This window comes from Trachinotus anak, unplaced genomic scaffold (assembly GCF_046630095.1).
Source record: "Trachinotus anak isolate AG129_WGS33_773 ecotype Australia unplaced genomic scaffold, CSIRO_AGI_Tana_v1 ptg000009l, whole genome shotgun sequence".
In the NCBI taxonomy this organism is placed as follows: domain Eukaryota; kingdom Metazoa; phylum Chordata; class Actinopteri; order Carangiformes; family Carangidae; genus Trachinotus; species Trachinotus anak.
This window is the reverse complement of record NW_027273860.1, coordinates 12,421,329-12,441,714: the sequence shown is the minus strand read 5'-3', so window position 1 is coordinate 12,441,714 and position 20,386 is coordinate 12,421,329. Positions and strand designations below refer to the sequence as shown.

The window sequence follows — 20,386 nt, the reverse complement described above, 5'->3', positions numbered from 1 at the left end:
AAGCAAACAAGGCAAAGGCTGGTGGACGTGTTTGCTAATTTATTGCACGGATATATTTCCATCATTTTTATGCTTTATGAAATTGTTGAGAGGATAGGCAAGTGACAACCTCAAACCATCAACCGTGTTTTTTTTGTTTTTTTTACGTCAATTACTCAACGTGGTGATCCGGCGACGACTCACTGTCCTATGACAGCAGGAAGGAGGCGGGTCCAGTGGTTGCAGCAAGTGTTTTGGGGTCCCCGGGAGGCGCATATGCCTCCGTGGAAAGTTCGAGGACGCTCTTTGGGTTTCCGGACAGGACAGGCATACACGCACCGAGCGTCTGTGGATGTAAGCGAGGCTCAGGGATCACCGGAGGCTGCATTTGCGAAACACCGACGACAGAAGCCAGCATGAATAATGGATCCAACCGAACTATTGACCCGAGCTGCAGGGAAAAACCTCCTCTCGCCATCGACATCATCCTCAGTGAGTAGGACCGCGCATCACCCGGGACTCCCAACATCTCCAGCTTTTATCTCAGGCTCTGTCCCAGGACCACCACCTGATGAGGGTCTTGGTAGAGTGACTGGCCATGATGCATCAGAGAATCCAGTCTCATTTGTAGTTCGGTGATTTTCACTGATCTTCTTGATTCTTCCTGGGCTGTGATTGAGTGATAATAGAAAGAGGTTCCTTCGCATTTTCCTGAAGCAGCCAGTCAAACCCTCCACTAAATAAAGAAAAGAAGCCCCCTGGGCCCCCCTCAGCAGCTCTGCTTGGTCCACCGACCCCACTTTTAATGTAGTAAAAATTAGGCAAGTATCTATACAAACAGTCAAATTGAAGTCACTTGTTCAGGCAGAGCTCAGGTCTCAGATGCTTCCAACTAATTATGACGATGATCCTAATCCAATAATCCATTTCACTTGGGTGGTGGTGTAAATTCGCAGTTAAGGCACTGACTAATGTTGGATTATCCATTTCACTTTGCTTGTCGCTTCTCATGACACTCCTCAGAGGTTTTGCATTCTCACATTTGCAGGAAATGGAGAGAAAATCCACTTAAAGAGAGCTAAGCAATACTTTTATTGTCTTTTATCGAGATAATCCTTGATATTGGTGATTCCTAAGATTGTCTGTTGCCACTATGTGTTTCTTAATAACATTTAGACACTTTTATAAAGATGCATTTTTTCTTTCTTTTTTTGCACTTAAGGATTTTATTTTCTGCACTTTACCATTTGGCTTCTGTGCATTCCTAATTTTTTTGTTTTTTTGTTTTTTTATTATATTTAAATTTTTTTCAGTCTTTTTTTTAAATGTGTTGTTTAAACTTTAAAAAATTTCTCTACTTTATGATTAAGCTTAAATAAAGGTTAAAAATTACCCACTTTTTATACCGCTACATCACTGATTATGTGTAATCCACAAGGTATCTTGATTTTTGAATTAAAACAATTAAGTTTAACACAGATTTTCTCCATTTTTGTATGATTGATATACACTGAAGTGTAATAATCAATAATCATAATCAATAGATTTGTCCAGTCTATATGCAGATTGGTTTGACTGTTTGACTTAAAGTCTCACAAGTACAATCTGGACCAGTTTCTCAGTAAGAAAAAGTGACGTTTGAGTCCTCGGTTTTCACTCTCCAGCATAAATCTCAATATGTTTTGCACATGTGGCCGCATGAGACATCAGATGATTACGAATAAAACAAACAGAATACATGAAAGAAATACCTTGAAAGCAAAAGATAACTGTGAAACTATTATTTTTAGAATAAATAAGAAAAGAATACATTTTTAGAAAAGTTAACTGTGTCAGTTATCCATTGGAATCCATTCAGGATTTTGACCAACAAAAATAAAAGCTAAACACAAATGCAAAAAGACTGCATAATCGGACTAAGGATGTTTATTTGTGTGTGGCACTGATTGTTTGTTTTGTGTGATTTTGTGTACTGATTACGACTAATGATTTCAGATACCAGAGAAGAAATGACGTGGATTACCATAATACTCTGCTAACACAATTACAGGCAACATGCTGAAACCATTAGCACAACTTTTCCTTTCATTTTGAACGTAACTGCAGCATGAGCCTTCATCTGAGGCCTCTGAGCCATCCAATTGTGACCATATGTGTCAGCTGGTGCTTACTTCTATTAGCATTATTCTTGGAAGTTACACACTCTCTGCTATTTTCTTACACTGTGCGTAATTCCACCCACGTGCAATCACAATTTATAGCCTCTTTCAGAGTCATCAGACTTTTTAAAAGTTTTGCGAAATACTGCTATCAATTGCTTTTTCCATCATTAATTGATAGTTCAATTTGTTTTCAAGGCTGACTTGGAAAGACACTTGAATTTTGATGATGCAAAGCTCTTGAATATCACATGACACGAGGAACAGCCTCCACTTTCTAACTAATGCTGAAATTAAAGGACTTGTTTTGTTTTGCCAGTATGCAAAAGCAATATCTTAGTAACAGTCTGCATTTGATTTCCTGTGTTCTGTTTTCACTTTCACACTGAACATTGCTTCAAAATATGCTTCAAATCCTTATTGACTCTGTTTAACTCAGAAACTAAAGGGGTCAACACAACCTACACCCAGGTCTGAGCCAGTGTGATTGCATCACATCAGTATCATGTGAGCCCTCAAACTACACTACTCCTACTTTTAGTGAAGTCTATTGGCCAAAAGAATCTTTTCTAATAAAAAAAAAAGTTATGATTTATAAATTCAAATTACTCTTTTGTCAAACATATTTTGAAGAAGCTATAGATGTCCTCTCCACCTTATATTGGCCTTTCCCAGTACGATGTTCCTTTTTTTAGGTTATACTTTAAAGGTGGGCTGTAGTATGTAACTTTTCCACATTAAAATGTCTAAAAACGAGGCCTTTGTTATATATTTTGTTGAGTTGTTTCCTTACATTATCCCAAATGTTTCCAGCATTTTTTAAACCTAGCAAATTCCATGATTTAAATCAAGGTGATAGTCTCTTTCACTTGGTGGCCTGTCACTGGCGTCACATCCCATTTGCGCATGTGTGAGTGTTGTGGTTGTCTGCCAGAAGTGGTCAAAATTGACTTTTAAGCCACATTTGTATGATACACTTTTTAGATCTCTGTCATTTTCGACTATCTGTTTCAACCAGATGAAGAATTTAAGTCAAACGGACGCCGGGATCTTAAGTTAGAGAAACAAGCTAAACAGCTCGGCTCCCAGCCGCTCCCTGACATCCTGTGTCCACTGAACAGCGTCAGTGAAACACTGATTTTTAACATGGAGCTGCTTTATTCAGTGTTTTTACTGGTTATAAGCACCTGGTTGGTTTGCTTTGGATAGGAGGAAACACTGAAGGACTCCTAACCAGGAGATGCTAACTGCAGTGATGGTAATGGTGGTGAAGACAACAACTCCCATGATCCCACTTCTGCTTCCCGACATCACTGAACACCACCTTCTGTTAGTGTTTTGATTGAAAGAGTCTTAGCAGCAGGAATTACATACTGTGTGTTAAGGCCACTAATTCAACCCGCCGAACTTTTCAAGGGCTTGATAAAAGCTCTAAAAACGCTCATGATAACATAATTAAAAGTCATATCAAGCTTCAGTTTCTGGAGTTTTACCTTTGGGCCCTAAATCCCATTTCAAATTTACATTCTTATAGTAAGTATTTCCTATAAAGTCTTCTTAAACCTGCCTTATAGCACGCTGTTTTCCAATGTTACCACATTCTCCTGTTACACCTGCTTACAGGTGCAGTTTTCCTTGTGATGCTAGATATATATATTTTTTATTCCTCTGCACTCGCAACAGTCGTGGACAGAGGCGTTATGTTTTAAAGTTGTCCTCCTGTCTGTTCCATTCTCGTGAACATAATATCTGAGGAACACCCTGAGGGAATTTCATTACATCTGGCACAAACATCTAATTGGACTCAAGGAGGAACTGATAAGAATTTGGTGGTCAGAAGTCAAAGGTCGAGGCCACTGTGACCTCAAACATCGCATTTAAGGCCATAACTCAAGAATTCATACACCAACTATGACAGAGAGTAATACAAATGGTTTAATAGGATAAAATTATGAAGTGATGACATTTTATATATAGCAGTATCAACTTCACTGTGACATCATAATGTTCTGCAAAAACACTTTTCTGGCCATTATTCAGTGCTGTAACTCAGGAACAGAAGGGGGTATTGTGTCCATGATTCCTGCAACTTGACTTGCAACAACTGTCAGGTAGTAATTCTAGCTAGGATATGTTACAGCCTGTCTCCTAAGGCTGCTTGTTATTCTATTTTACAACAGTAATTTATCCAGCCTGCCAGAATAAACATTTTAAGGCCTTGATGCAGGCTCCAACAGCCTAAACACCCATTACTTTCATAAAAGCATAAACAAATATCATATCAGGTTTCACTGTCTGAAGAATGACTCTTGGTTTCCCAACTGAAATTTGGAGACAATTAATTCGTTGTAATCTCTCTTCTCTCCCTCCAGACTTGGATATCTTTGGCATTATCCTGTACTCTATCCTTACCTTCATGGCGGCAGTGTCTATGCTTGTCTTCATAGAGGAATGTATCTACATCTACAGGAAAGTGCCATCCAATAAGAAGAGTATAATCATGTGGGTGAATGGGGCAGCACCGGTAAGATCCAGGGCAAAATGCACAGGTGTTGGTCAAATATATTGTATGTCCGCGTGGTGTTTATCTACTTCTTTACTCTTCCCCAGGTCATTGCCACCATGTCGTGTCTGGGGATGTGGATCCCCAGAGCCACCATGTTTACTGATATGACCTCTGCCTGGTGGGTCCCCTTTTCTTTGCTTCTCTTTGACTCACCTTCCATCTCTCACTGTGCTGTGTGTTTCTTCACTCGCAGAGCCCCGCAGTGAAAGATCACACACGGGAAACTTGTATTTCATATCCTACCCAGAGTTTTATGGAAAACAGTTTTTTTTCCTTTTCTGTCAATCTTCTGTCTCCATGTGTTTATTTCTTCTCTTCTTGCTTCTATTTTCCCGCCCCTCCTCCTCTTACCTCTATACAGCTACTTTGCTATTGTGGTGTTCAAGTTCCTGGTCATGATGCTCGAGGAGGTGGGTGGTGATGAGGCTTTCCTCAGGCGAGCAGGGAGACATAAACTGAAGATCAGCACAGGGCCGTGCTGCTGCTGCTGCCTCTGCCTGCCACACGTCGCCATCACACGGTAAACATATACACGCTGTGGTTATGGTGAGCAATAGCTTTTCCTTGTAGTGAGAGATAAAATTAAGTCTACAACACCCTGGGTGTGAACATCCTCTGAGGAACACTGAGCAAAAGCCTTTTTTTAGTTTGATGACAGCAGTGCATTTCTTATCAGATTGGAGGGAAATCATTGTCTTCAGGGGGAGGGGCTCAAGTCAATATAAACTAGGAAAAAAGGGGGTTAGGTATCAACTATAAAGTCAGTTTTGTAAATTTTGATAGAGAAATTTGTTTTTGCTACTGTACATAATTGACCTCTAATTTCAGCTTTTCTGTTTTGATGTCAATTGAATCAAAAATCATGCACCATGAAAGAAGAGACTGCAGTGATTCGCACACCTGATCTATGCTCAGCAAGTTGGAGAACTGACATTCATTCAAGTGAATAAGTACATTTTTGCAAATGCACCTATTCACTTTTTATGAGGAGAGTTGGATGAGAAGATCAATACCACTCTCATATCTGTCCATTTAATATAAGGCAGTAGCTTTGCTTAGGTTAGCTTAGCACAAAGACTGAAACCAGAGGGAAATAGGCAGACTGGTTCTGTCCAAAGGGCACAAAATCCACCTACCAGCGTCTCTAAAGTTCACTAATGAAGATTTTATATCTTTGTTTGTTTAATGAAGTTATTGGCCCGGGGGCATTTGAAGCTACCACCCCTAGCTAAGAAATAGTCTGACACATAACCCCCCGCAAAACCTTTGTTTGGATTTTGTATCTAAGATTAAATAAACAGATTAAATAAACATATTATTTAGTGAGCTTTAGATGTGCTGGTTTGCAGGTTGCAGGTTTTACCTGTTTGACACAGTGCTGCTTTAATATTGAGCAATCCCTAAACCCTGCAATGCTAAAGAAGCACAGACCCTGTGCAGCTTCTGACCACATGTTTGAGGGTGCAGGCTGGTGCACAGGTCTCTTATGTAATTTTTGGTCTGTTTGATGATTGTGTAAACTCACAGGTCCTCTGTCCACACAGCATTAGTCTAGACTAGCTTCTGTGAGTACAAGTTGGACGCGCTATCATGGCAGGGAAACTTAGGACAGCAGTCTCATTATGGTCCTTAAAGACTGATGCAGTTACAGCTGACTGATCCGTCCGCCCAATTTAAATAAAGTCTGCCCACATGTTCTGATGTTGATCTATTAGAGGCAGGCACAGTCTGTTTAGGCTGGATGCAAGTGACATTGCATGCTTGGTAATGACAAACAGGTGTGCTTATTTTCAGTGCTCTGCATCGCTTACCATGCATTCATTGTGTGAAAAGTTGCTGAAAATCCATTTGCGTGCATGCACACAACATTGATGTTGGTGATATGCGAGTTAGGACAAGTTCAGCCCTTTCCCTTTGATTCAGCGCCCAGTTTCCCATCAACAGCTCACTTTCAGAAAGGTGCAACGAACCTCAGAGGAGCAATCATTAGTGTTGTTTTCCATGTGAATCAATTCAAATATAGACATGCGAGAAGACAATAAAGACCTGTCCAAGGCTTTTCTGAATTGTTCAAACATCCTGCAGTAAGTTTGTGGCAATGGTGAATTCCAATTACAATGAACTTTTGATAGTTTTTTAAAAAGTGTTAAGAGACTAAAGCCATGTTCTGTCATCAGTGGCTACCATAAAAAGGTTTCCTCTGTTTCAACTCCAGGCGCTCTCTCTTCCTGCTCAAACTTGGCTCCTTCCAGTTTGCTCTCCTGAAAATTGTCTTCACCATCCTTTCCATTGTTCTCTGGACTAATGGGACCTTTGACCTGTCTGACGTGAGTTGGTAACGATTCTGAATGGCATCCCCTTGTGCTATAGTATCCTTACTATCAACTGATGAGTCATAAAATATACTAGTTTGTCATTACAGCCCAGACTCCCACTGTTCACTTATTCTAGACAATTGACTGTATGAACTTTACAGTCATGAATTTGCTTCAATACAGAATGTAGTATGTGCAAATGCAATGATGTTAATGTGTCATCATTACATCATTATTAGCAACGTATAACTAATGCGTGACTCGTGATGATTTAATAAATGAGATAATGCAGGGTGTATCACCACTCCCTTCTGCTCACTCACAATTACCGTGCTTTATGCAGTCACTTATATATCCACAAAATAAGATGAAAATCACTTACTGAAAACAACATGTCAGACCCATACACCGTGAGAAAAACGCCACCTAATCTCACAGAAATAAAAGCTTTGTCCTCCGGTGTCTGCTGGATGTTATTTGTTTTAGTTTTAAGATAACTATATAGATAAAAAATTGACTCAACTGGTTAACCATTCTCCGCTGCTTGACTGTAGTTTTTCAGCAACAACCAAAACTGCAAAAAAATGCATGAATATATGTATGAATGAATAAATAAATTAGTGGATGAAAAATAAAAATAAAATTGTGGCATGTTTTTAATATTTTTTTTTCACCGGGGTCTTTGTCCTTCTAGTTCTGTACAAGCTCTCTCTCATACTCTGTTTTCTGTATTGACTCTCTTTGTGTGTGTGTGTGTGTGTGTGTGTGTAACTACAGTTGAACATTACTGGAGCTGCTATATGGATCAACCCTTTTGTGGGCATCTTGACAATCATAGCCCTGTGGCCCGTAGCAATCATGTTCATGCACCTGAGGACTACCTTACGCACACTCAAGATCATCCCCAAGTATGCCATGTACCAGGTGAGGCACAGCAGCAGCATATATGTACACATACAGCTATTAACACATCTCATGATAGACAATAACTGTCTTATAAGGCTGGCTATAGGTAAACTCCCAAATCTAATTTTTGGATTTTCCAGGATTGTGTTTGTCAGGGTTATCAGTGTGTGTGTTTGTTTTCGTAGCTGGTGCTGATCCTGAGTCAGCTGCAGACAGCTATCATCAACATCTTGGCTTTGAATGGAACCATCGCCTGCGTGCCACCTTTCTCTTCTGCGGCCAGAGGATACAGTGAGTCAATGTCCATCCATGCAGTCGATCCATTCATTCGTGTGTTTATCTGTTTGGTCAACCATGATTCATCCATCCGTGCATTCATTGGTTTATCAAGAAATTCCTGTCTTTACGATTTCTACTTCCTTTACTTTTTGCCCCACAGTGATTAGCCAGCAGCTGTTGATCCTGGAGATGTTCATCATCACACTGGTGACTCGGCTGCTGTATCGACGACAGTACGACCCCTTACCTGAAGAAGAACACGACGACAATGACAACACCAAGATGGTTGCAATTCTTGAGTCTGCATGAGGACTCTGTGTGTGTGTGTGTGTGTGTGTGTGTGTGTGTGTGCGCGTGCGTGCCATTTTTACTTTCCTGCATTTATTTGATTAAGAGATCATAAAAGTAAATATGAATAAATATAAATGTGAATTATGTAAACCTATCTTGTGGATGTTCATTAAGGGTCACAGATCAAAACTGTGTGTCTGACTGGACACCACTTCTTGGTGTCATATCAATTTGTTTTTACCAGAGAAGTTGATCATACATGTTTGTGCGTGTTTGTACAAAGTAAAGTATTACCATGTAAGCCTCTTGCATAAACATCTGTAATTTCCTTATGATTTTTGAGAAGGTGTCTTGGAAAGGGCAGTTGATATTTGTTGAATGAACTGTACACAGGCAAAACATGACCTCTGGCAATATAGATTTTTGCATTTTCTTAACATTGTTTAATTATCATATCAAGCAACTTGGCAAAGAAATCATGGCTCCTGCTGCCTCTCTCTTACAAAAGCTCAGATCCTCCTACGTGAATGCTGGTCCTATATCTGCCTACCAATATAAACCTAAGGTGCCTATGGTGCTCCTTAATTAAATCAGATAAACTTTCTAAACAAATAACGAGGAAAATAAAATATTGAAATTTAACCTAATTAAAGCAAATATGCAGAATAATTACACATAATAAACAGCTACACTAAGTATAGTGAAAACAGACAGTTCAATAATTGTTGGATTATTTAAATTAATCTTAAAAGCGGTTTTTGATTTCAAGACATTTTTTAAGATCCTCTCCATTTAAACCCAACTAAATATTCATTCATTATTAATTTGTTATCAAAAAATGTATTTTTCATATACGTTGAGTTGCATGCCTGCTGGTGGGCACATTTTACATTTAAACATGTTCAGCATATATGCTGTGCTCTGACTGAAAGACTCCAGTAGCAAGGGTAATAAATTGAAATTAATTAGTGTGACATGTACCAACAGTTTTAACTGAAGGTTAATTAATATGGAATTACACAGACCCTTTCCAGGAACGTTTCTGTGAACCTATGGGAACCCAAAAATTCAAGTTTTACCACTTATTTATATCCTCTTTATTTATGTGAGGCATTATTACATACATAATAATGAACTGTATTTTTGCCTTCCGTGTTACAACCACTGGGCATTTCTGTGTCTGTGAACCACCTGTACAATGTAAGCATTTTACTCAGATAAAATTAAAATACTGAATGACTCTATGTGGTGTTATTTGTCACAATATTTTTAGTTTTTGCACCCAGCTGCCCTGGCTGACTGGATATTTCTAGCTTTCTGCCGCTAAGTGGCAGTAGAGACAAAAATCTAGTGGACGCCTATCAGCTTCAGTGAGACTGTCTGATTGAAGCTTAATTATCACCATCCGCCTGTTGTTATTTCTATAACAGCTGACACACTAATAGTCTACATACGATCTGAAAATGCACACCTTCAATTGTAGAAGACACTCTGTTATTCGTTTGTGGTGCAAAGAATTGCAATCCAATGAGAAATTTTGTAGCGCATTAATGTACAATATGTGTATTTTCAATTTTTACATGTGAAAATGTCAATGTCTGTTGCATTCAGACATTCACCGTGTCTGAATGCAACACTATCGATTAGAATAAACAGCCGCAGATAAACAAGCTAATGTAAATGATGTTGATTGACACGCCTCCACCCAATTGGGTTGTTGCTTTTTCTCATTTCCGTGTTTTCGACCAATCACCGCAGTGCATCAACAGGCCGAGGCCAAGTGCGGTTGAGTCGAGACTTTCGAACGTACGTGCTGTCCATAACGTCAACTTTACTCAAACAGGCCGGAAGCTGAGAGAGTAGCTTTCAAAATAAAATGTTTTGCAGGGTCGTAAAAACTCTACACAGGAGCAAGACACCTACACTGAAAGAGATCATTCGTTTCGTTTTGTGGTTTGTTGTTTTTGACCTCTCGGGAGTTGTTTTGTGTCTCTTTGAGGTTGTCTTGCCCCTTTAAGTAGCTGCTGTTAGTCTCTATTGCGTGTGTTCTTGTAGATGTTTTACATCTTCTTTTGTCTCCCTTTGTTGTTGTTTTTTTGTAACCACTTTGCATTTCTTTGTTGTTGCTTTGCATCTATTTATAGTCATTTATTTATTGATTTATTGGTTGGTATGTGTCTTTTTTATGTGACATTTTGCATGGCCTCTGCCTGCAGGCTTGTTCAGTCATCCATCCCTGCCACAGGCATTTGTAAGTGAAACTTAAAAAACATTACAAAAATACGGTTAAAGAAGGAACTTTATTCATAAATGTAGGAAATGTTTGTACCATCAACATGCTCAATGCAACAGAAACACTGGGTAGAGAAACAACGTTATTGAAGTAATGTCTTACAATTTAACCATACCAAATAATTATTAATTTCTTTTAAATTTATTTATTACATTTTTTTTAATAAATCCTTTATAAAGACTGCCTCATTAGAGAGTGGTACTAAATTTTCTCTCAAATTATTTAACAAAACACCTTGCACAGTAGCGACAGCTTATTGTTTTTATTTTGAAAAACACAACCGGAAGTCGCCCTTCCATTCCGACTAGCTAGACGGTGTTGAGCTGATCTGAAAGCTCAACAATATAGATCCAGGAAGCCCTCTAGGGAGCATATCGTCAATATCCCGTAATGTAACCTTATGGACATTTATCTGTCGCGTCGTTTCATGTCCACCGGAGGCGTGCGGGCTGGCACACATGCGGACGCCGACGGGAGAGAGGGGCTGTCTGTGTCTCTGTCAACATTGCCGGGGATGAAATGGTCGTGTTTTTCCTGAATTTCTAACCGTTAGAGCCAGGCATCATTAAACTTTCAAAATGAGGATCTTCACGTCTCTTCTGAAAAACACTAACCCCAAAATCGAGTATTACTCCAGGTTTTCTCCGTCCCCGCTCTCCATAAAGCAGTTTCTGGATTTTGGTAAGTAGCAGTGCGGGGCTGTCATCTGAAGAAATGAGAAGGAAGAGGAGCGGTGGCCTTGTTTTGCTCTTAATTCAGACATGAGTTTCACTGTTTCATTCACTGTTTCCGTGTATTTGATGTGTCTCATGCAAAGCGGTGTGTTATTTGTGGAATAAGTCTTCCACAAGCTGTCGCGGAACATTATACTTTCTAAAGATCAGATCTGACATTGCAGTTTGGTGTTTACTTTTAATAACCCACCCAGGACGGCACAAACAGTGCCATGCAAGATAAGGATGACTTTGCATGGCAGCTGTCTGTAGCAGGTCTGTTCACTTTGTGTGGTACATGCAGGTATTTTCATTCAGACTGGAGCAACAGCACGTCTGCAGTGGAGGCTGAACACAGCTCTTGTTACCCTGTTTTTTTTTTTTTTTTTTTTTTTATTCCTCAACAAGCTCTATTTTATTTAAGTCTTTATGAGTGTGCATCACTGTAGTTCAGTATTACACACATAAAAGTTACATGAAGGGTCTTGTTTTTTTATGTGAAGCATTTTTTCTATAGATGTTGACTCCATAGCTGTGCTGGACTCTGTCAGGAGACCTGCGATGCAAGATGACACTTATTAATTGTGTGTTTGTAGCTGCGCTCAAGGCTTTTCTTAATCCATCTCTGATTAACGCAGTCATCTCAGTTGCATAATTTGTTCTCACAGCTGTGGTTTGGATGTGAAGCACAGGAAGCCTGCCTTGCCGCATTTGTTTGTATTCAAGAAACGGCTCGTGATTCCCCAGTATAAGTTGTTCGTGTCAGGAGAGCAGTAGAGCAAGAGATGGCCTGTTGCTGTGTTTCAAAGGGGAACAAATGAGACATCATCCAAGGATCAGCAGCGTTGGCAGAGTGTGTGTGTTATTCTAGGGCTGAGTCACTCTTTGGTGGTTGTACTACCCCATTTCCCGATCTACAAGGCCTCCCTTTACAGTGCTGAATCATGGGAACCCTGTCATTTGAGCTGGAATGATAGGACACTTCCCTTCACTCTGCAAGATTATCAAGTTTCACCCCTGAGATAATAAAATGGCATCATATCTTATTTTTTCCCCCTCTGTTGGACTCTAAGGTCACTGCAAGGCGACACACATATCTGCACCACAGGTTTCCTGTAAACAAAGCGAATGTTTCTTTGTGTAGTTTGAGACTTTCCTCTTGTTCCCTTTTTAATAACTGGAAGAATCTGAAAGCGTTTTCCCCAACAGACTAATTCCTGAAATTAGTGGGTTTCTTTGCTGAGGGTTAATAGGGTTCATATGTTTATATCCATGTAAGTACTCACATGCATACTTAAGAGACTGGATTATAGTGCACGCTGTGTAAATTACATCTTGGTCAAGTAAAGGATGTGAAAAATGCGAAGTAGGTTTAGACATAGTCATTTTGGAGAAAGACATTAAAGATTATACCACAGTAATTTAGTTATTCCTGTTTACATCTACAAACATAAATCCCCCTGACCTTTCCATGACTCTCCTTCTCTGCTGGGTAACAAGATTTATGATTTCCTTGTATAGTTCAGGCTAATGTTGGTGGACAGACAGTAAATACATTTCTAGCCAGATAGCAGAAGTTTAAGGTATCACATTAAAGGTTGGAAATTGAAACCCACTACAGCCTCCAGCCAGATTTGAGCTGGTGGCTTGTACTCTTTACTTTCTCTACAGCCTGGGGAGGGAACTTGTCATATGAATGGTTGTTTTGATTTGATAAACAATTCTCATTGGGTGAAAACTGGAAAAAAGAAGCTTGTAACGTTAAAATAAAATGTGATCAGTTCTGAAAGGTTTTTACAAGCCTAAGAGGTCTGGTGGTTTTCATACTGAAAGAGTTCCCTTTTGTTACCTTGGTTTTCACATGGCAACAAGAAATTGTGAATTTTGTACCAGTACTAGCAAGAAAAGAAAAAAGAAAAACCTTTAAATCCTGAATGTGTTCCTTGGCAGGAAAAGTTTGTTCAGAGTGAAAGGCTCCAGATATTCCATTCACTTTTTAAATCTTGCAGCTTCAACAAATATCACTCATCTCTCCCTCAGGCACGAACAACGCGTGTGAGAAAACATCCTACATGTTCCTGCGTAAGGAGCTGCCCGTGCGGCTTGCCAACACCATGAGAGAAGTCAACCTGTTACCTGATAACCTGCTCAGCCAGCCCTCTGTCAGACTGGTCCAAAAATGGTAGGACACTACCTCCGGTGATACTCTTTATATCGCCGAAAGACAATGAGGTTTATAATGATTGTTGTGTTAAGAAGGGTGTGTAAAAGTTGCGCTTTGACCTCTGTCCGCTTTATTAGGTACATGCAGAGTTTTGTGGAGCTGCTGGATTATGAGAATCGAAAGCCAGAGGATCCTCACGCTCTCAACGAGTGAGTGACTATTGCCTTGTTTAATGATTCATAAATAAAAGCACAGTATAAGTAAGTAAGTGTTGCTTTATGAAACGCCCAGCTGTTGTATACTGGATTTATGTCTTTATGTCCAGAGTCCCTCCTCCTCTGCAGCTAATCCCCTTAGTACACACAGATCTCTGCTGACGGTACAGGTAACGCTGTGTATTTATACTATAACAATGCCCTGTGATAAACAGCCACACATGGCTGACAAACACGGGCAGGACTGTGAATAAGAGAACACATTTCCAAGAACTGTTCATTTCTCCAGAGTGAAAGAACAGTGATCTTAAGGTTAGTACTCATCCTGACTGAGCATTATAAAGGGCTTTTTAAATAAGAAAAAAAAAATTAGCCAAAAAAGGAATTAAAGAGACAATGCAGACATTTCTTTTTCAAGATCTCCTTGAAACAACTGTACAGAATATATTTAACATATGAAAGAAATATTTTTCCTTAGTTTTTATTTGTCAAAACTCACACACGAGGACAGGGACAAAATCAGCCAGATAATAAGGCAGACAACAATAAATAAATTACCAATAATGAATATATGAAGGAATGGGTAAAACAAAATGGAGGGAGAGAAAAAAAACAAAACAGCAGAGACAACAACAAATAATTAGATGAATAAATTAAAACCAAAAGTATATTATGAGTCAGCTTTGTATATGTTCAGACAAAGAGACACAGGACTTTTTGAACTGAATGTGATGAATCACCTCCTTGATGAATTTGTCTTTTCTTGCTTTTGAATTTGGCACCATTATTTGTGAATAATAAGAATAATCTCACTGTCGATGTTATCTAATCGTTCATCGGTTTGTAAATAAGTAAACAAATTCAGTTTTCCTGTTTAATTTTCTACTTGTAGTTTCCTGGAGCTGTTGATTGAGATCCGTAACCGTCACAACGATGTGGTTCCCACTATGGCTCAGGGAGTCATCGAGTACAAGGAGAGGTTTGGCTTCGACCCCTTCATCAGCAGCAACATCCAGTATTTCCTCGACCGCTTTTACACCAACCGCATCTCTTTCCGCATGCTCATCAACCAGCACAGTGAGTTCTCAAAACCTCTTTATTTAATTGAACAAACATACTGTATTTCTTAGTAGTTGTTTGGCATTTGTTAATGGCCGGTCTCTGCAGTTGACGCTTATCTCCATGTGTTTATGTTCAGCTCTCCTGTTTGGCAATGACACCAACCCTGCTCATCCGAAACACATAGGCAGCATAGATCCTAACTGCAGTGTGGCTGAAGTCGTCAGGGGTGAGTTACAAAAGCAGCTCCTTATATCCTTATGACTTCTTACAGAGCTGTTGCATGCTGATATAAATCCATACTTTCATTTGTGAGTAAATTTTTTTTTTTTTTTACTTTTGCTGCAAATATTTGCAAAGCCCTTACGGGAAACAGAATTGGCTGTGGTTTATATCCCAAATCAAACAAAACCATGCACATCTTTGCTGAATGGCATGTTTGCATAGTGATACTTTTTCAAGAAATTCCAGCAGCGTGGCTCCAAAGCTGCACTCTCAGTGACCCGGTCAGGAGCAGCACCTACATTGCTAACCTCTAACAGGAATCTGATTGTAAAGAATGAAAATTTTTTAGCTTGTTCTTGCTGTGACTCGTGTTATTTTGCCTCTTCCATCAGATGCCTATGACACCGCCAAGATGCTGTGTGAGAAGTACTACTTGGCTGCTCCTGAGCTCAAGATTGAAGAGTTTAACGGTAAGAACATTTTCTGCTTTTGTGCAGTAATCCATCCATCCCTGTATTTAACTGTTTCTCCCTGTAATCTGCCGCACGGCTGTAACGCAGTATTCTGTTACCCAGTCTATTTAGAGATTGTGGGTGCAGCTTGGGAGTCCAAATTTAGTCCTATAATGAATTCAATGTCTTCTGTCTCTTTGACCTCGAATGAACTGGCTTTGTTTGTGTGTGTTTGATCTTCTCCACACCTCTTGCATTCTGTTCCTCCAGTGAAAACCTCTAAAAAGTCCGTGCCCATCCAGGTGGTGTATGTGCCCTCTCATCTGTTCCACATGCTGTTTGAGCTCTTCAAGGTGAGCAATGCAGCATCCGTGCAGTTATCCTAACTAGTTCAGCACTCCTTAAATGTAATTAAACTGTAATGTGACTATAATTCTATAAGGACTGGTGCTGGGCTGACTTAATTAACTCTGTGGGTGTTTGCAGAACTCAATGAGAGCCACTGTGGAGCTTCATGAGAACAGTAAAGAGGGATTGCCACCAGTAAAGGCGAAAGTCACTCTGGGTAAAGAGGACCTCTCCATAAAGGTAAATCAGACACAAAATTCACATGCAGAACATCCTTGTGAAGAAATGTTAAGGTGTTTAAATGTTATATTTGCCCGTCTTTTCTCTTCTCTCCCACTTTCTTCCTTCAGATCAGTGACAGAGGAGGAGGAGTTCCTCTGAGGAAGATAGACCGTCTGTTTAACTACATGTATTCCACTGCCCCTACACCAAGCCTGGAGCCAGGAGCTGTCCCCCTGGTACACACACTCACATAAAATCAAACCAATATTGACCCGGGTGACCTTTTCAGACCTTTTTTGGCTCATACCATAGTTATGTATAGTATGACATTGGGAAATTATTTATTTCCTTCTCTACCCAGGCTGGTTTTGGCTATGGTTTACCAATCTCCAGGCTCTATGCCAGATACTTCCAGGGGGATCTGAAACTCTACTCCATGGAGGGTGTTGGCACGGATGCTGTCATCTATCTGAAGGTAAAGTGAGCAAGAGAGTCAAGAAGTGCATGTTGTAATGACTTTTCTCTCTCCTAAAGACATGATACTCAAGGTTTAAACTTGCAGTGTAACATTTTTAGTGATATGTTTATTCAGTTTTTGCCAAAAGTTTTATATTTGTCTGTTACGTATGCAGCTTCCTTTGTGTAGCATAGCATAAAGATTGGAAAAGTTAAAAAGCTAAACCTCTACAGCTAAACGGCTAAAGCTCACTACCGAATGTGTTATATCTTACTTGTTTAACCTGTAAACAGCCAGACATCAGTAGGCTACTTTTCGTATCCACCATAAGGTTTCTCTAAATGAAAATGTTGAAAACAATATAGTTGTGTTCTCCATGTCACTGCGTAAACAGCGCACAGGCGGTAGTTCATATGCTAGCAGATTAGCTTGCTAGTGGTAGGGCTTGGCTACCTTCACTGGACTTGCCTTACAGGTTTCCTTTTCCTTTGAGAGGCTCCCAGCAAAGAAATAGTCCAGCACCATTTTTCTTCTCATCGCACTCTCAGCCAGAAAGCAAATAAACTTATTTCCCAAAATGTTGTTCCTTTAAGTATGACGCCTGCGGACGGTTAGCTTAGCCAAATATGAAGGCTGGATTCAGGAAAACAGCTTGCTTGGTTCTGTTTAAGGGAAAAAAGAGCATACCTACCAGGAACTCTTAACTCTCACTGCTGAACATGTGACACGTCTTTTGTTTCAAAAGTGTAAGCGTCAGTGTTGTTAGTGCCTTAGCTAAAATAATCATCTCCTGGCTGTAGCAGCCAGAAAGCAAACAGGCGTATTTCCCACTTCCTTTAAAGATAAGCTCTGTAAACGGTCATCAGCTCATTTTGTTTGTGCTTTGTTCCTCCATTTAAAGGCCCTGTCCAGTGAGTCCTTCGAGCGCCTGCCTGTCTTCAACAAGTCAGCGTGGCGGCATTACAAGACCAGCCCCGAGGCAGACGACTGGAGCAACCCCAGCAAAGAGCCACGCGATGCCAGCAAGTCCAAATACAAAGCCAACAGATAACTCTGCCCGGCCTGCTAGCCCAGCCCTCTGCTGGGAGTTGAAATGCCTGCACTCTGCCGAGAGCATGTACGATGAAATGTTGCCCTTGGGTAAATTCTTAGTTTAGGATCAGACTGGCTTTTACATTCCCAGTGGTTAAATCTTTGGAAAAGATTAATGACCTTGACTTAAATCTGTACCCAATGGCAATGACCTTCATCAGTGTAGCTTTTTATTGTTATGGCATTACCACTGGCTCTCCCATGACAGGGTTTAAAATGAACTTCTTCCAAATTATGGATCCCCACTAACAGTATTTATGAATAATCGATTATTTAGGTGAACATTTCTCCTCAGTCTGACCATTGCTTCAACCTGGACTCACTGCATCACTGTTATCTCTCCCCCTGTCCCCTGCATAGTCAGCTTTCTGACTAGGCCACTGTTTCCTGTGGCTGAATCAGCCATGCACTGCTGATTGAGTGTCTTTATCACTGTCAGTGAAAGCTTGTATTCTGTTTCTCCCTCTCAAACACAAGCAGAACCCGGGGGTTTGAGTTTCAGTGCAAATGGGAAAAGGAGGAGATTTGATTTCCTTTCTTTAAGAGACACTTTTGAATCAACGCACAATTAGGCCAGTGTGTCATTGGCATAGTAAAGACTCATTTTGGTTGCAGTCTATTCAAGCCTGGGAAATTAAGCGGATGAGAGACAGCGATAGCTCTTTCGGAAACATTATAGGAAGCATTGCAGAAGTGTAGAAGTATAACTTATTTTTAAAGATCTAGAAGTCAGGATTTTTATTTTTTCATTGAGAGAAAACCTTCATGTAGATACATAAAACATATATGATTTTTTTTTTTTTTTTTTTAAATCTGCCTCAAAGGCTTTACTCGAGCTTTAAGTTCATTTATAAAGGGAGAGTGTTAGAAATAAAGGTGGTTTTGTTTATCTTTTACTACTTCACTCTCAGAAGTGTAACAACTGCCCAGCTATTGAGTGTTAACCAGCAATACTGACCCTCATCAGACATTTGTGCTTGCAAGCTCTGCACCCTGATTTAACACCTACTAAAGGACCAAAGCTGCATCTATAGGATGTTTATCAAATGCCACCATGCCAGTTTTGTCTGTCAAGTAGCTTCAACCACACCAGCATGATGTATTGTATGAATCCTCACAGAGAGGAGTGGATCTGATGCATCTCACAAGGACTATAAAAGTGGGACTATATGATTACATCCCCTCTCTGCACTTCATTCAGCAAACACTTCAGACCTGCCACGGTGGAAATACAACATTGTCATCCTCACAATGCTTCTTGCAGTCAGCCTTGTGTGTCACTGGTAGTATTACTAATCCTTATGGTTTTCTGAATGAGCTTAAACAAAGCTTGTGTGTTTTGAAAATGTGCTTTTGTTTTATAATCACGAGTGAAAATTACAGAATTAGAAGATACAGCTAAAATGCGGAAGGAATTAATTCATGGCAAGTTTTAATTTATTTTATCCAGGAACAAAGACACAGTTAATTGTTATTTTTAATGTTTGATATTGGAACAGGAATACTTTTTATTATATTTTGTCAATTTTTCTCTGACAGTCTTCTTCATTTTTCATTATTTATATACTAAGAAGTTAACTAGCACTGAAATTTGAGTGTTAGGGAAAGCCGGCAGGGGAAAATGTGGTTAGACAAGCTAAGCTCCCAACCACTGAAGCATCTCTGGGTACTGAAATGTTGCGTCAAACCATCCCATTTTTGTCACATGAATCATGTTCAGGAACTCTGTTCGTGCACTTTACTAACTCTAATATATTTTCCTTCAAGTAACTGTCATACAATCAATTCAGACCTCTGGCAATATTTTTTTATAGTAGATATATTATGATCAGATCACATCCCAGGTTAGAACTTGAGAACAGCAACATCATTTTTGGAGGTACTGAAAAAGACCAAACGTCAACAATCCAACATGCATGAAACCTAGACCCATTTGTTAAAACCAGATGATGGGGAATTTCAATAACCTGAAGTGACTTCCTTCTCTCATCTCCTTCAGCTCCATCTGATGTGAAAAGGAAGGAGTTTAGATGAAGAATTTTGAGAGACGCTTCAGTATGGAGAGTTTCCTCATCCTGTAGGTTCCTCGCTTTTCAGCCACACTGTAAGATTTCATCACTGCCAATGCCTTTGTGACCTGCCAGTCTCACTGAGTGATGCTCAGCGACAAACCTGCTGTACAGGAACAGTTTTGTGATAGGCGAGAGACAACAGTCCTCTTCATCAAAAGGCCTCGTTTCACCACCTCTGACATCTAACAGCTAATGATCAATTCCATGATTTAGAGGCCCAAAGATCTTCCACCTTCAGTAGTTGTCAACCTTTACTGTTAAAGAATGTCTCTGTACCTATGATATTTTAGAAAATATTGTATATATAACTATGAATAATGTGTGCGCTGTATATGCAGCCAGTGTGAAGTGATGGCTGTTTTACTGTACCTCCAGCTTAAAACAACGTATTTGTCTGCATGAACTCCTCAGTGTGGAGGCAGTCATGCAAAGATATGCAAATAGTTCAAAATCAACACACACCAAAAAGGTGATAGAACAGTCTAATGATGTGTGTGATTCAGCATGAAGTCAACTTATAATGCCTATTGTCAAACTTGACAAATAAAGGAAACTGCTGTTGTGTGTATTCTGTCTGAG

General features: G+C 39.8%; 2 protein-coding genes across 3 annotated transcripts; both read left to right on the top strand.

Annotated features, from left to right (window-relative positions):
* The first annotated feature begins 232 nt into the window (after positions 1–232).
* slc51a (solute carrier family 51 member A) lies at positions 233–9,739 on the top strand. Its single transcript, XM_071485392.1, has 8 exons — positions 233–471; positions 4,511–4,662; positions 4,749–4,822; positions 5,066–5,224; positions 6,920–7,031; positions 7,797–7,943; positions 8,111–8,216; positions 8,365–9,739. Exons 1-8 carry the CDS (start codon positions 396–398, stop codon positions 8,511–8,513), a joined length of 975 nt encoding a protein of 324 aa, XP_071341493.1. The 5' UTR covers positions 233–395; the 3' UTR covers positions 8,514–9,739.
* A 1,338-nt stretch (positions 9,740–11,077) lies between these two features.
* On the top strand, positions 11,078–20,375 carry pdk3a (pyruvate dehydrogenase kinase, isozyme 3a). Of its 2 annotated transcripts, none has more exons than XR_011691887.1 (12): positions 11,078–11,469; positions 13,542–13,683; positions 13,803–13,874; positions 14,773–14,957; positions 15,079–15,168; positions 15,557–15,634; positions 15,887–15,969; positions 16,103–16,204; positions 16,315–16,422; positions 16,548–16,661; positions 17,545–17,760; positions 19,735–20,375. XR_011691887.1 is itself a non-coding variant. In XM_071485388.1 (12 exons), exons 1-12 carry the CDS (start codon positions 11,367–11,369, stop codon positions 19,767–19,769), a joined length of 1,233 nt encoding a protein of 410 aa, XP_071341489.1. In that variant the 5' UTR covers positions 11,099–11,366; the 3' UTR covers positions 19,770–20,375. The 2 variants fall into 2 exon arrangements, 1 of the variants encoding a protein (XP_071341489.1); XM_071485388.1 differs by having other exon boundaries at positions 11,099–11,469; positions 17,545–17,665.
* Positions 20,376–20,386: the final 11 nt, after the last annotated feature.

What these genes read in the sequence shown, in the direction of transcription:
- slc51a (XM_071485392.1), top strand. Translation starts at nt 396, where the DNA reads ATGAATAATGGATCCAACCGAACTATTGACCCGAGCTGCAGGGAAAAA. An exon ending in CCACACGTCGCCATCACACG is followed by an intron (nt 5,225 to 6,919) that starts GTAAACATATAC and finishes TTTCAACTCCAG; the next exon opens with GCGCTCTCTCTTCCTGCTCA. An exon ending in TTCTGCGGCCAGAGGATACA is followed by an intron (nt 8,217 to 8,364) that starts GTGAGTCAATGT and finishes TTTGCCCCACAG; the next exon opens with TGATTAGCCAGCAGCTGTTG.
- pdk3a (XM_071485388.1), top strand. Translation starts at nt 11,367, where the DNA reads ATGAGGATCTTCACGTCTCTTCTGAAAAACACTAACCCCAAAATCGAG. An exon ending in GATCCTCACGCTCTCAACGA is followed by an intron (nt 13,875 to 14,772) that starts GTGAGTGACTAT and finishes TTCTACTTGTAG; the next exon opens with TTTCCTGGAGCTGTTGATTG. An exon ending in CAAAGAGCCACGCGATGCCA is followed by an intron (nt 17,666 to 19,734) that starts GCAAGTCCAAAT and finishes CATCTCCTTCAG; the next exon opens with CTCCATCTGATGTGAAAAGG.